Here is a 14,624-nt window from a genome sequence, read left to right as displayed (position 1 = left end):
TCAGCTATACATATTTTTTCTGACTTTTTTTTCATTATGGGTTATTACTTTAAACAAAAAACCACAGAACTATATAAAGCTGTTTGTTCACTTCTATTCATGAAAGTTTTGTTGTATTAAAGAATATAGAATATTAAAAAAAAATTTTTTTTAAGTACTTACCTGCCTTCTATACTCTAAAAGAGAGTCATATAGCTTCCACCCATTTTCAGGGAATACTTCTTTGTACTCAAAAGCAAAAAGAGACTACAAAAAGTAAACAGAGTTAATAGCTAAAAAAGACCTTTAAGAAGGTAATGAAACAGAAATGTAACTCTATCATACCCCAAGTTTTCATTTACTTATCTGCAAGGATATTTTGTATTGGTATACTTTTTTTTAAATTGTTGTTTTAGCTTTTGTTTTGTAATTTTGAAAGTTTATTGTTTTTTTTATATTTTTCAAACACAGAAAAGCACAAAGCCCTGCCACCAAGATTTATCAAAAGTTAACATATTACCATAATTCCTTCAGATATCTTTAGCAGCTGTTTTAGGTTTACTTCTAAATAATGAAAGACATCACTTAAAAAAGACAACTTCTGATATAATTAATTCATTTGACATCACAAATGTCAGCCGTTAAGCAGCTTTACAGATTATGCAACATTTTCTAAAACACACTGAAAAGACTTTTTATTTGTGGGCATGCAATCTGTGTACCAAAATAGAAAATTTAATTTATCATTAATATGGACAGAATGGCAGGAACAACTATGATGAAAAGCATTCAAACTTGAGTCAAAAGACCAAAACTGAATCTAAATTTTACTCCTTACTAACTGTGCCACTGAGTTAACTGTTTACCTGCTTCTGGTTTCAACTTTAAAATATGGATAGATAATAGAGCTACTTTGGACATTAGATTATGTAAAATAAATGAGGAAACGTAACACTGTTACTAGCACACAGAAGAAACTCAGCTCTAAGTATTTATCCACCCTTTCCTTCTAATATTGCTAGACTTAACTCTCAGCTCTCAATTAAAAAGACTTCACATACAGCTTTTCATCATGGAAACACCCTGGATAAAAAGATGACATAATTAAACAATGTCAGTCTACAGGAATGGACCTCAGAAATCAGTCCACTTCCTCATTTTATACCTTAAAAAAACTGGTCCCATAGATTAAATTAAACCTAAATAAACTATACATCTGGTTAAAAGGCAAAGTGAGATTGTAAACACCAAGATTCTAGATAGCCTAGACAAGTTTCTCTACACTACACCAATAATTATAACACAACTTTTTCAAAGATAGAAGAAATCTCTTACCAGGTTATTAGAGACAGGAAATGCGTATTTCATTAGATTTTCAAATATTGATCTTCTTGTTCGCCCCTCAGGTTTATGGGCAAACCGTAAATTCCGAATATCCTAGAAAAGAGTTGGGATTCAAGTCACCTATCACTGTTTGCTCACTTTTTTAATAAATAAATAAGGCAACTTGGAACTATCTCATAAAACGTTAAGATCTGTGAATGAGGGATACAAAAATAAGTCAGACAACAGCTCCAGCAGGAAGGGAAATTACAACGCCTTATTAAGAGAAATAAAAATAAACACAGGAACTCTGATACAAGGTAAGATTCGGAGGACAGAAAACTCCCCTCTGTTTATGAATTCAAGTTGGGCCAGTGAAGGAGGCAGCATCAGATGTAGGCACAGGAGATTAAGATGTTATATCTGAAATCACGGTATTACATGACTGATACACACTATCAACAGTATGTCCTTTCCCTGTTAAAGGCCATTTTCTGTTATGAATTTCCCTACCAAAAATCTGATTAGCTATTGTTATATATTTCATAAAGTCTTCATTCCAATTATGCTTGGTGATCATTTTCCTATTTATAATACCTTCCCAGGACTCACTTCCATTGGATCTTTAATTGCTAAGTCTCTGGCTACTAGACTGATAAAACCAAAACTCTGCCTAAAGGTCTGCTTCCATTCCAAGTCCCAAGCTCTTCAAACATCTACTAGCAAAAACTCTGAATAGTTTGGTTGATATCATCGAGGCTCTGTACTCAGATATAAAAACCAAAGTTCCCTTCCCTTATTTGTTTTCAAGCAGGTTTCTATACTCAGACTGAATGTAGATACTCACGTTCCAATTTAGTGAGATCTTAGCAGCACTAAAAAAAATTGGAATTAAGAATAATTTCAAGACTATTCGTTTTGTTTTCATCTAGAAAGAATTCAAAATAGCCTCATTAAACTGCATCCTGTAAAAATGAGCAGAGAAACTACAATGCACCTACAGAAGATGAACAAGTAGAACATTTTATTACAAATCTCATCCAAAATTAGAAAGCCAACATTTTAAACCAACGTGTGAGAACCTAAGCTTTTTTGTTTTTTTCTTAGTGAATATTTTTACAACAAATAGATATTCACAACCATTCTGTTAAACATAGAGTTCTCCAAAAGTACAGTAGCAGGGGCCCTACAAATGTCTGAGTTTACTGATAATGGTCTTGCTCTATGGAAAAAGTTATATTTAAAATGATCAAAATTTCCCAATCACCCTCTTCCATGCCCTGTTATATCCATCTATGCTGTATTTACTCCTATATCACAGAAAAGCAATCAGGAGACAATGTGCCTGTCACTTGGCTGACACCTATTATGCTCTTAAAGGCCTTCCAACGATAACTGAAAAGCATGCAGGTAATTAGTAAGGCATTAGTTTCAATACTAGATTGATAAAACTTCTAAGACTGGCATAAGAAAGGATCTTTAAAGTTATGAATGTGCTGTTGCTTTTTTTTTGTTCTGTTTTTACATTTTTGGCACTGACAGCAAAATGAAAGGAAAAAGTTGACCCACAGCGAGATGGACACAGGTGTACATTAGGCCATAGTAAGGAGAAGAGTGACCTTGGAAGTGACAACAGTATCAATATTAAATATCTATGACTAAATGTTAAAATTACTTTAACAATCTAAGGCAAGTATTGAGAGAGTGAATTCCTAGGTAGGTTGATAAGAAGTCCGGGGTCCCTGAGGAGAAAGGTGTCTGGGGCTCTCAAGGAGGAGATAGGGGTCTGGAGTTCTCAAGAAGGAGAAAAGGACAAACTGTTTTCTACATTCCTTCATCTTAATCACATAAAACATTTTTTCTTTAAACCCAGAGCTGATGATTACACAACAAAACAACTTAAACTCTGTATTAAGGATTATATAGTAACTATGTATCCTGCTTGAGGACATGTTTTTCCTTCTGGAGAACCTTCTGACTAACCCTGTTATTTGACAATGTACTTTGTGGGAGTGGGTCTGGTAAGATCTTTCTATTGTTAGTTCTAATCCCATTATCTTAAAATGTAAACCAAGGGAGTGGGTGTGGTAAAACCTTTACAACCTTGAGACATTCTTCTGATTTCCTGTAACAGCCAACTGAAAAGGTATACAGCTCCCTTTCCTAAGACTAGCAAGGGGGCACTCTCTGTCCCCCTTCTGATGTCTAAGCCAGAAGCTTTCCCTGTCCCTTTTTATACTTTAATAAAACTCTGCTACACAGCAGCTCTTGAGTGATCAAGAGGTGGTCCCAAATCTAAATCTTTTTCAGAGATCACGAATCCGACATTGTTCACTGTAAGGGATAAGTATCAATGCATTTATAGAATGAGTTAGATAATAAAATACAGATGGTCTACCAAACGAAGTCTTCCCCACTACTGTTTCAGAAGCAGAAAAATTATGAAAACTAAAAATAGGAAAGAGGTAAATATATCATAATCAGTTCTTTCACTACAAAGTACTATGAGTCTTAACTGCTCAGAGCCTTATGTTTCTAATTTGTAAATTAAATTCACAACAGATCACCTTTTTATTACTCCTAAATGTTGCTTTATTCTACTAGAATGATGCTTCTAGCATGAAATCCACTTGATATTTTGGAAACCAATTTCTAAACACTGGCTCTATTTAATAGAAAGCTTTCCAAACCAAAAAAAAATTGCCTACATATTACAACATTCACCTTGCACACAGTTTCCAGTCCATAAGAATTTTCACCACGACTAGAAGCACCACCAATTTTTTCTACTCTGCTTATAACACCAAGAGAAGCATCTAAAACAAATGGGGGATCCTAAAAGAAGGAAAAAAAAAAATATATTAAAACCGAGCAATTAATACTGTATAATTACAGCTGAGAAAAATATTTAATTGGAAATGTTTTAATTAAAAATGATTAAAGATGAACAAACAACACACAGATGTACACAAAAAAAATCTAATCCAGCAAGTCTTACCCGTTCCATGCTTTTGAAATATAACCTGTAATTCGTAACAGTCAGAGTTCCTCGTACAGCACCAGTGAATGGACATATATAAGTTACATCTTTGGCTGAAAAGAAAAAGAGCCCACAATTTACTCTCTATTGTACACTATTAAAAACTGCACTCTGATCTTTCACAAATAAAATTTAATAGCATTCTGATCGCTAGTTTAAATTATGCTTGAAAATCACAGAATCAGTGATTCCAAGAGACCTCGGGAGCTAAATCCAAGCTTCCAACCACACACTACAATCTGGGGAGGGAAAGCAGAATAAGTGGGAAGGACTAAAGAGACAGAGGGACATCTTCCCCAGTCCACTGGTTTTCTTCTGACCGTAGTCTAGTTTGTCAACATTCCTCTGAACATACAATACCTAAAACATAATACCAGAAACTCCTGACCTGATTATATTTATGGGGAAAATACTGTAGAGAAAATAAAATGTATATGAACTATGATTTCTTAGAAAAATATAATAGCATAATAAGAGGGTATTAGGTACCTGATTAAGAAACAGATGTCAAACTTTGTAGAGAAATAATCACACTGTTTAATGTTTAATGATGAATCTATACAGTATTATCTTTTTAAAACATGCATTAATTAATACTTAATATGGTAGCATTCATATGCCCAATACAAAGGTTTTTCTATTTTAAAATATTCATAAATCCCCGCTATGTCATCATTGCAGCAAATCAGCAGATAAAGGAGTATCTTCATTGTTCCAAGAAACTAAGGCACAATTAGAAGCAAAAAACTTCTAAGAACCTTTCAAGGGGCTTCTGGGAAAACGTAGGAACATGAAATATGCTTAATAAGGCAGGCAACTTCCTGAGTTTGCTTTCTATTCCTCACTGTGAAGGACTGACCGCTTAGTATGGAATTTGAAATGAGACTGATCTTCTAACATACATTTCTAACCTTCAAAATGGCTCCCTTGGGAATGTACAAGTATGAGCTACATTTTTTTAATGACTGTTTTCAATGTATTTCCAATGTTTCATTAGAGGGAAGCTATTAAAATTAAATAAACCCATCATTAAAGAAAGATACATAAATTTGCCTTGCATACAATTTCTTACCCTTATGAATTTTTACCTCAATTGGGAAAGCTTTACTCAATGTTACTAAAAACATTCCTGGATTCTTTCCAGAGCCAATTTTCTTCACTCACACAAGAAAATCAATCTTATTATTCTGTACCCTTCTACAGGCTATGTCCCTGTTAGTCCCAGTCCAAAGGTTTTGCTACAACTTCCACTTTATTATAAAACCATGAAATAATATACATGAATGTACTTCCAAAACTAAAAGTACTCTACCAAACACAAGAGTTTATTATAGCTATGTTACTATTATCATCATTAGGGTCTGCTTTGCTCTGTCCCTTTTATCTTCTTCCTCAGGCTGGTAGCAACTAGGTCACTATGAAGAGAGAATTTATGCCCAGCAGGGCTTGTACCAAGTAGAAGAAAGACTGTGACTAGGAACCTTATCAGAGCAAATGACAATAATAACCAGCACTGACAGAATTTATAAAGCACTTTTTACCTTGAGTACCTGCCTTAACCTTCAAAATCACCTTCAAACATTAAGACCTCTAAGTACCTACAATTTTCAGATGAGAACACCAGGGTTCGCAGAAGTAAAACAAACCGCCTAATGCTTCAGAACAGTAACTGCTAAGATTAGGACTTAGTGCAGTTTCCATGACTGCAAACTGAAACCTCCTTCCAGAGCACCATGCAAACGGCTTCCCTGGTGGCCTGGATGGTCAAGAATCTGCCTGTAACACGGGAGACGACAGGTTGAATTCCTGGGTCTCCTGCACCAGGAAGATCCCCTTCCCCTGAAGAAAAGAATGACAATCCACTCCAGTATTCTTGCCTGGAAATTTTCATGGACAGAGGATCCTGGCAGGTTACAGTCCATGGGGCCAGCAAGAGTTGGACACAGTTGTGTGACTAACTCAACTTTGTTGCTCTTAAGCCACTTTTAAGCCACTCAAGTGACACGGCCTGTCTCCTGTGTTAAAGGGTGAAATACCGCAGTTGAGGCCACCTCTGCTGCTGACGTGCCCAGGCCAACACCCTTCGACTACTGCAGCTACTGTTGGAGCATTCTGTTGATGTCTCTAACACCACCGTGACTTTTAAAAAATGTCTAAACTGCAAATTTACATTAGCCCAACTAAGAATGTTAGTTGGGCTAATGTAAATGAATTTTTCATATGAACTAATTTTCTACATGAATTAATACACTCAAGGGTACTCTAGCCTCATACTTCCCTGGTGGCTCAGACGGTAAAGCATCTGTCTGCAATGTGGGAGACCCAGGTTCAATCCCTGGGTGGGGAATATCCCCTGGAGAAGGAAATGTCAGCCCACTCCAGTACTCTTGCCTAGAAAATCCATGGCTGATTCATGTCAATGTATGACAAAAACCACTACAATATTGTAAAGTAATTAGCCTCCAACTAATAAAAATAAATGAAAAAAAAAAAATATCCCATGGACGGAGGAGTCTGGTAGGCTACTGTCCATGGGGTCGCAAAGAGTCGGACATGACTGAGAGACTTCACTTTCACTTTTCATACTTTATATTACATTTAATTTTTTGAATAATCAAGTCTATCTGATGATTTGAATCAGAGTATCTTATTTAATATATTACGTATCTCTCTAAATTTTGCAATACTAACACTGCCAGATGCTAAAAGAGCTTAGATTTACTGATCTTCTCAAATTTTTCCTAAGCTCACAAAGAATCCATAATAGTTTCTATGGGGTAGACCAAAATGACTTTGAGAATACATATCTATAAGGATGCAAAGTATATGCAAATAAATGTAATATACGAGAGCACACAATCTGTGCAGAGGCACAAAAACACACTCTAAATAAGATAAAGGAGGAAAGTCCACTAAGCTATGGGATCAGAGAAGGTTCAAGGAACACAGGCATGAGAGCTGTGCCCCAATGGTTAGTGCCCTTTAGATGTTAGAGATGCTAACTCAGCATTCAGTGAAAAGAAGAACCTAAAACAGATGTGGGAAAGTAAAGCAATTATTTGCACAAAGTATATAGTCTGGATCTAATTCATACTGTATCACATTCTCTTCATTCCTTCTTAATTTCCTCCTCCCTGGTTGTTCTTCTACCATATAACTGTAAAATGCCTACCAAAGCTATGTTCTTGGCCCTATTTTTACTCCATACACTCTGAGTTATTTTCATACTTTCATTTTCAACAAATATCCATATTCTGATGATTCCAAAATATGACTTCTAAGCTGATCTCTCTCCTAAACTCCTAAATACCTGAAATTTAACATAAATACTATACCAACGGCTCATGAAAATTGAGAGAAAAAGATAACACTCAATAAATTTTTGGAGATTACTCCTCCTGATCTGGTAACTGATGGACTATCAGAGCTCAGAAAAAAAAAGCAGCTGAAGATGACTCCCAGATTTCTGCCTTGAGTGAATGGACAACCAGTGTTAATGTTAACTGATGGACAGAAGAAAAGAAATAAATTTAGAAATATAGGTGATGACTTCAATTTTGGATATGTTGGGTTTAAGGGTATCTATAGAATACCCATGGCTGTGTGTCTAAGACGCAGGCATTGTTTATCTGTATTAGAACAGAGGTTCACATTAGAAGCAACAAATTTTGGAGTCATCAGTAAAGACATGGTAAGTAAAGCTACTAACTTAGATATCATCAATCAAAAAGAACAAATAAGAGAGGAAAGGGAAACAAGCCACAGATGAAGTCCTAAATGGAGTGTTGCTATCTAAAAAAGAAGATAACAAAAGGGATTGAGTGATAACTTGAAACTCTTTTATAAGGTTATTTATCATAGTGGAAATAGCATATGCTTTTAGGCTTAGAAGAGGGAAAAAAACTGTTACAGTGCTAGATATAACTTTACTAGCCAGGCAGTCTTCTGATGCCTTAGTTTCTTCATCTGAAAAATGGGATCAGCATCTTTCTCAGAACGTCACTGTGAGGATGATTAAATCAGACAGTAAGCACTCAGTAATGATAACTATCATTATTATATAGTATGAAGTAGTAATAATACATAACACCTTACTGAGTAAGTAGCTCAGGAGAACTTAGGATACCTGAAGTGAGTAGGGGGAAAAAAAGGAATGGGCAAGTATGCAACCAAGAGTTAAAAGTAAGAAGAGAGAAATGCTAAACATGAAGGAATTAAATGTGCCACAGGCAACAACAACACAGAGGATAGGTCCCCTTTGGCCTGCTTATTTTTACACAAATAAATGACACTTGGCTTAAGACTTCCCCAGTGGCTCAGATGGTAAAGAATCCACCCGCATTGCAGGAGGCACAAGAGATGCGGGTTCAATGACTGGATCAGGAAGATCCCCTGGAGAAGGGAATGGCAACCCACTCCAGTATTCTTGCCTGGGGAATCCCATGGACAGAGGAGCCTGTGGGCTACAGTCCATGGGGTTGCAAAGAGTCGGACTGAGCGACTATCACTTTCAAGTTCTTTTTAAAATTATGATTGATGATAAAATGAAAAGTGACTAAGAAATCATCTACTGTATTTGCCTACACATTACTTTATTTCCCAAAAGCTATGAGTATTTTAACAGCTGAATAACATTCCATTGTGTACGTGTGTGTGAGTGTGTGTATACCACATCTTTTTCTTAATCATCTTACACTATTTCTTTAGAGTTCTTTTGTGGATACAAGCATATAACCTTTTCATTTTTTAACTGACATGTACTTGCTCTACTATACGGTTAAGTTACAGATTTACAACACAGTGATTCACAATTTTTAAAGGTAGTATTCCATTTATCGTTATTATAAAATAATGGTTATATCCCCTGTGTTGTACAATACAGCCTGTAGCCTACTTTATGCCCAATAGCATGTATGTCTTAACCTCCTGCCTCTACACTGCCCCTCCCCCCACCCACTGGTAACCACTGGTTTGCTCTCTATACCTGTGAGTTTACTTCTTTTGTTGTTGTATTCACTAGTTTGTTGTACTTTTTAGATCCCACATATAAGTGATATCATACAGCATGTCTCTAACTCACTTCATCTAAAAGTTCATCCATGTTGCTGTAAATGGCAAAGTTTCATCCTTTTTATGGCTGAGTTGTATTCCATGTCATACACACACAAACATTCCCATATATACACACACACACTCCACATCTTCTTTATCTGTTCATCTACTGACGAACACTTAGTTCGCTTCCATATCTTGGCCACTGTAAATAATGCTATGAACATTGGGGTGTGTGTATCTTTTTTAATTAATGCTTTTTTTCCCCACATATAGACCTAGGAGTGGAACTGCTGGATCATATGGTTATTCGGTATATACCTCATCTTCTTTATCCATTCCTCTGTTAATGAACACCTAAAAAGGAATGAAATCTTGCCATTTGTGAGAATATGAACAGACCTGGAGGATATTATATTTAATATGTCATACAGAAAGACAAACACCATACATTTTCACTTATATGTAGAATCAAAAAACAAAACAAAGGAATAAATATAACAAAACAGAACAGACTCAGATACAGAGAACAAAGTAGGGGTTATTAGGGGGTAGAGGGGTGGGGAAAGGAGCAAAACAGGTAAAGGGGATTAAGAACTACAAACTACCAGTTGCAAAATAAACAACTTACAAGGATGTAATATGCAGCACAAGGAATATAGTCAATATTTTATAATAACTATGTATGCTGTTTAATCTTCAAAAATATCAAATTACTATGCTGACCACCTAAAACTAATACTGTAAGTCAACTATACTTCAATATATAAATAGATATCTTAAAAATACAAGAGCTATGGGTATTTTGTATATTATCACACAAATGAAACAAAGTAAAAGCATAAGGACAAAAAACAGCTCGACAGTGTGCTTCCAGTTCCCAGTCCACACAATAAGTTAACACTTAGTCACTCGGGCTGGATAAAGAAAGGCACTGACATGCAAAGGATTCACTTTGCAATGGAGATGAAATATATTTATCCAAAAATTGACAAATTTATTCAAAGGAGGAAAAGTAAAGAAGTAAAAGGAGAGAATATGTTTCAGAAAAAATTACTTGTGCAAAGTGACAATTCAATTTTTTATCTAGTCAACCCACTATCTAACTGCAGTAATTCAAAATAATAAAATTTACTGTGATGGAATTCCACAATAGTTTTTAAAATAAGTCACCTTCTTTCAAACCAGAAAAGCAGCAAAATATAACTCAATGGCATGTTTCCATTAGTTAAAACCCAAATACAGTCAATAGGTCTAGACCGAGAACACACTGGAAGCAGGAAGGAGTCTGTCCAATAGGAGGTGTCTGCACAGACAGCCTGTTCTGTGTACGCTGAAAACACTGACTAGTCTGTACAGTCACAGAGGAGCAAACTGGACAAAAAATACCATTACAGACCCATGTCTTTAATATTTTCTCCTGGAAGCAAGGGTGGTTCTTCCATTTCTGCTAATTTGTTAGACTCCCTCAGGACCTGGATTGGAAAAGAGAGGAGAAGGCAAGAAAAGAAACAATTTTTTATTCAAAGGCTAATTTTTAACTTAAATTTCAACTGAGTATACTTGGTCTTATTTAAAGTAATAGCATTATATCACATACACTACTTTAAATCAAATTATAAAGACTGTAATGTTGGCATGTGTAACACATGAAGTTGCTGTTTTTCTACAAAACATTTACTGAGTGCCTACTTTGTATAAGATATTACACAAAACACTTTATGATTTTTATTGACTCCTACAATGGCCCTATAAGGAAAGGTATCACTATTATCCTCGTTTCTTAGATAAGGAAAAAGAGGCCAGAAGCAACAATTACCTTGTAAAAAATCCTATAGCTAAAAAGTGTCAGAGCCTAGATTTGACTTATAGTTTTGGTGGACTACAAAGCTCATTTTATTTCCCTTCAGCCATATTTAAGTGCCCTACTGCATTAAGACTTACATAAAATCAAACTTTTATGTAGATTTAATGTTTAGAGAATCTGGAAATGATGTTGATAAAGAATCTTGTTGAAAAAGAGATATTTAATAAATTAAAATCAAGATCAACAACACTTACTGAGTAGTTACCTTATGAAGAGTGTTACACTGGATTCCAAGAATGTAAAGATGCAGAATCATGGTTTTCTAACGGATTTACAACCCATGGAACACATGCGCGAGCACACACATGCAACTATTTATGCTAAGTATATCCCACAACCTTTCAAAAGCCTTAACTTTCACCTCTTTCACTGCCAATCGATAACCTTCACTGTCTCCAATTCTTCACCTTCCATTAGTTCCTCAACCTTCTGCAATCTGGCTTTGCCACCTAACCCAACCTCTTCGGGGAACCTGATTTTCTCTCCAATAGAAGGTGAAAGTGAAGTCGCTCAGTCCTGTCTGACTCTCTGTGACCCCATGGACTGTAGCCTACCAGGCTCCTCCATCCATGGGATTTTCCAGGCATGAGGACTGGGGTGAGTTGCCATTCCCTTCTCCAGGGATCTTCTCAACCCAGAGATCGAACCTGGGTCTCCTGCGTTGCAGGCAGACGCTTTACCGTCTGAGCCACCAGGGAAGCCCTTTCTCCCCAGTAAAGACAATGGGTATTTCTCAGTCTTTATTTCTATCTCCTAGCTACATCCGATGCTACCTGCACTTACCTGCTCCTTGAGAGCACACTCTCCTGGCTAAACACTTCCTTCTCTGGCCACTCTTTTTCAATGACCCTTCTATTCCCTTTTCTCAACCTTATTTCTCAAAGGTTTGTCCATTTCTCACTTTACTCACTTCCTGTTGATTTCATACCTTACCTATGACTTTACCTCACTTCAATCTATATCGTCAGCCAATATTTTTCTTGGACTCCAGTTCCACACATCCAACCGCTTAATGTTCCTCTCCCTCTGTATGTCCCACAGATACTGAAGAGATCTCAAATCGATCTGTGTTCCACACTGAGCAAGAGGCGCTACCAGCCATGTGACTGTCAAAGTCAGTTTCGCGGGAGGGGGCGAGCAGTGGTCTATGAGCTGACTCAGACCTTCCACTCCAACCTTGATTCGTTTCATTAGACAGAGAACCAAAACACCTAGAAAAAAGACTCACACTTTTTTTTTGTTATATAGCATTTGACTTTTTATTTCCTTCCATCCAAAAAGTAGACCGAGAGTCCTCAAGAGAAGGTAAAAAGGAAGAAAACACAAGGTACTGCAACTGCCTTAAAGGTCACCTTCCACGGGCCGTCGAAGCTAGGTCAGAAGTCTGCAGGCACGGGCCCCTCTCTGGCACTTACCCACCGCTCTAACGGCTGTCTGTTTTCCTCCCTACCAGACGCTGGGAAGAGACACCATAGTGCACACATTTTTGAATTACCAACAAAAACAAAATACCAGGCACATACATAATTTTTAACTATCTTTTAACAGTAAAAAAGTAAAAAGAAACAGTCAAAATTGGTTTTAATAATATATTTTACTTAATCCAACAATTCAAAAACAGTCATTTCAAGATATAAGAAGTATTTTTAAGTAAAAGATACTTTATATTCTTTTACTCATACTAAGCCTTCAACATCCAGAGTATGTTTTATACTTCTAGCACATTTCAACCAGACCAGCCACATTTCCGGTGCTCAATAGCCATCAGTCTATCGGTGCCTGAATTGAGCAGCGCTAATCCAACAAATCTAATTCTTACTGATAATCAAGTCATTCCCAAGTTTAAGCTGTGCACTTAGGGAGGATGAGAAAAAAGGGTTAGAAATTACTGCCACAGCCCAATACTCACCAAGGTCAATAAAGGAAGAACTACAAAGAACAAATTACTTCTCTTCAACACATCCGCAAGCTGCACAAATTCACTTTTGAAAATTTAATAATTTCATAAAGCAATACCTAAAGAACTAAAATATATACACACATATATACTTTTTAATATTCCACATTCTAGAACTCAAAAAAGGTCACTTTTTAACGGTATCTCATTGCTACCTCCTGATACAATCTTTTATGTAGTCATAAAAGAAATGTAAGAAAAAAGGAAAAGAGATAAGGAGGGAAGGAAGGAGTGAGGGTGGGCCTATGAAGGTACAGAAAATCAGGATGAAAACTTGCACAATGCAAATATATACAGACTTCTTGGCTTCAAATTCTTACTATGCTACATGCTATCTAGGTACTCTTAGACAAGGTGTTCCACTTCTTTATGCCTCATTTTCCCCATCTATAAAACAGTCATAATCACAGTACTCCACAAAAGGGTTGTTATAAATTAAATGAGTTAATACACAAAGTATTTATATCAGAGTTGACACAAAAATATACTTAACAAGTATTTTCCATCAATAATAGCGAAATATTTAGACTAACAAGACTGCCAGAATCTGATAAGAATTTCTACTAATTATGAAAACAAAAGACACGAATAATAACTAACACACAGTATACTGAAAAACCAAACATGTGAAAGATCATATAAAGGGAAGATACTTTATTCTGTGCCCATTGTCTACCGCTTGATTTGGAAATGTCACTCACTCATGTCGCTCACAAGGCTGGACACTCGTTCTCTACTGCACAGGCTTACTTCTCCCAGTTGTTAGTGTTGCTCCCCACGGTTTCCTCTCTTTCTATATTTCTGCATTCAGAAGGAAGCTACAATCCCCGGAAAATATGTGCACTGCAGGCGTGGAGACAAAGGCAGTTCTGGCAGAGGCATGGGTGCATGAGGAGGTATAATCTTCCTAAGTAAAACTTTGCAAAGTGAGAAAAGACAGAGAAATGCATGTCAGCAGTACGTGTCGAGGACAGTAGGCTCTCTCATACTCTCTGACTAGAACCTCAGAGAGCAAGACAATGAAGAGAGCAAGATGGACAGCACTATTTGGAAAATCTGCACCAGATGACAGACTTTTAATAACAGGCATACACTGGAGGTTATACATGAACAACTCACTTAGAGCTCAAGATACTGGCACAAAAAGAAGCTCAAACAACTGAACAAGGCAGGCCAAGGGCAATCCGGACACTTTGTTTACTGGCAAACACTGACTCCGAACAAATCTATCTGTAACAAAACCAGAGGGAAAAAAGGGGGTGGTGGGGAGCCTAGAAGAAAAGATTATTTGACAAGAAGTATCAGCTTGAAGCTCAAAAAAAACAGCTGTCCTCTGAAAATAATTTCCATAAGCATTAGCAGAAACAATCTGTAAGCTATCTGCATACCTGAAAGTAAACTAGCTA

At 36.5% G+C, this 14,624-nt stretch overlaps 1 protein-coding gene across 3 annotated transcripts in view; it reads right to left on the bottom strand.

Moving 5' to 3' along the window:
- MTMR2 (myotubularin related protein 2) overlaps positions 1-14,624 on the bottom strand; it is a 105,292-nt gene that overhangs the window by 29,396 nt on the left and 61,272 nt on the right. For all 3 annotated transcript variants that reach the window (XM_061143741.1, XM_061143749.1, XM_061143756.1), the window contains 5 exons: positions 10,794-10,869; positions 4,301-4,395; positions 4,027-4,137; positions 1,315-1,416; positions 163-246 (listed from right to left, as the gene is read on the bottom strand). In XM_061143741.1, coding sequence (XP_060999724.1) covers positions 163-246; positions 1,315-1,416; positions 4,027-4,137; positions 4,301-4,395; positions 10,794-10,869 — 468 coding nt within the window. The remainder of the gene's footprint in view (positions 1-162; positions 247-1,314; positions 1,417-4,026; positions 4,138-4,300; positions 4,396-10,793; positions 10,870-14,624) is intronic.

The sequence above is a fragment of the Dama dama genome, chromosome 1 (assembly GCF_033118175.1).
Source record: "Dama dama isolate Ldn47 chromosome 1, ASM3311817v1, whole genome shotgun sequence".
In the NCBI taxonomy this organism is placed as follows: domain Eukaryota; kingdom Metazoa; phylum Chordata; class Mammalia; order Artiodactyla; family Cervidae; genus Dama; species Dama dama.
The sequence above is the reverse complement of the archived record's forward strand: the minus strand, read 5'-3'. Positions and strand labels throughout refer to the sequence as shown.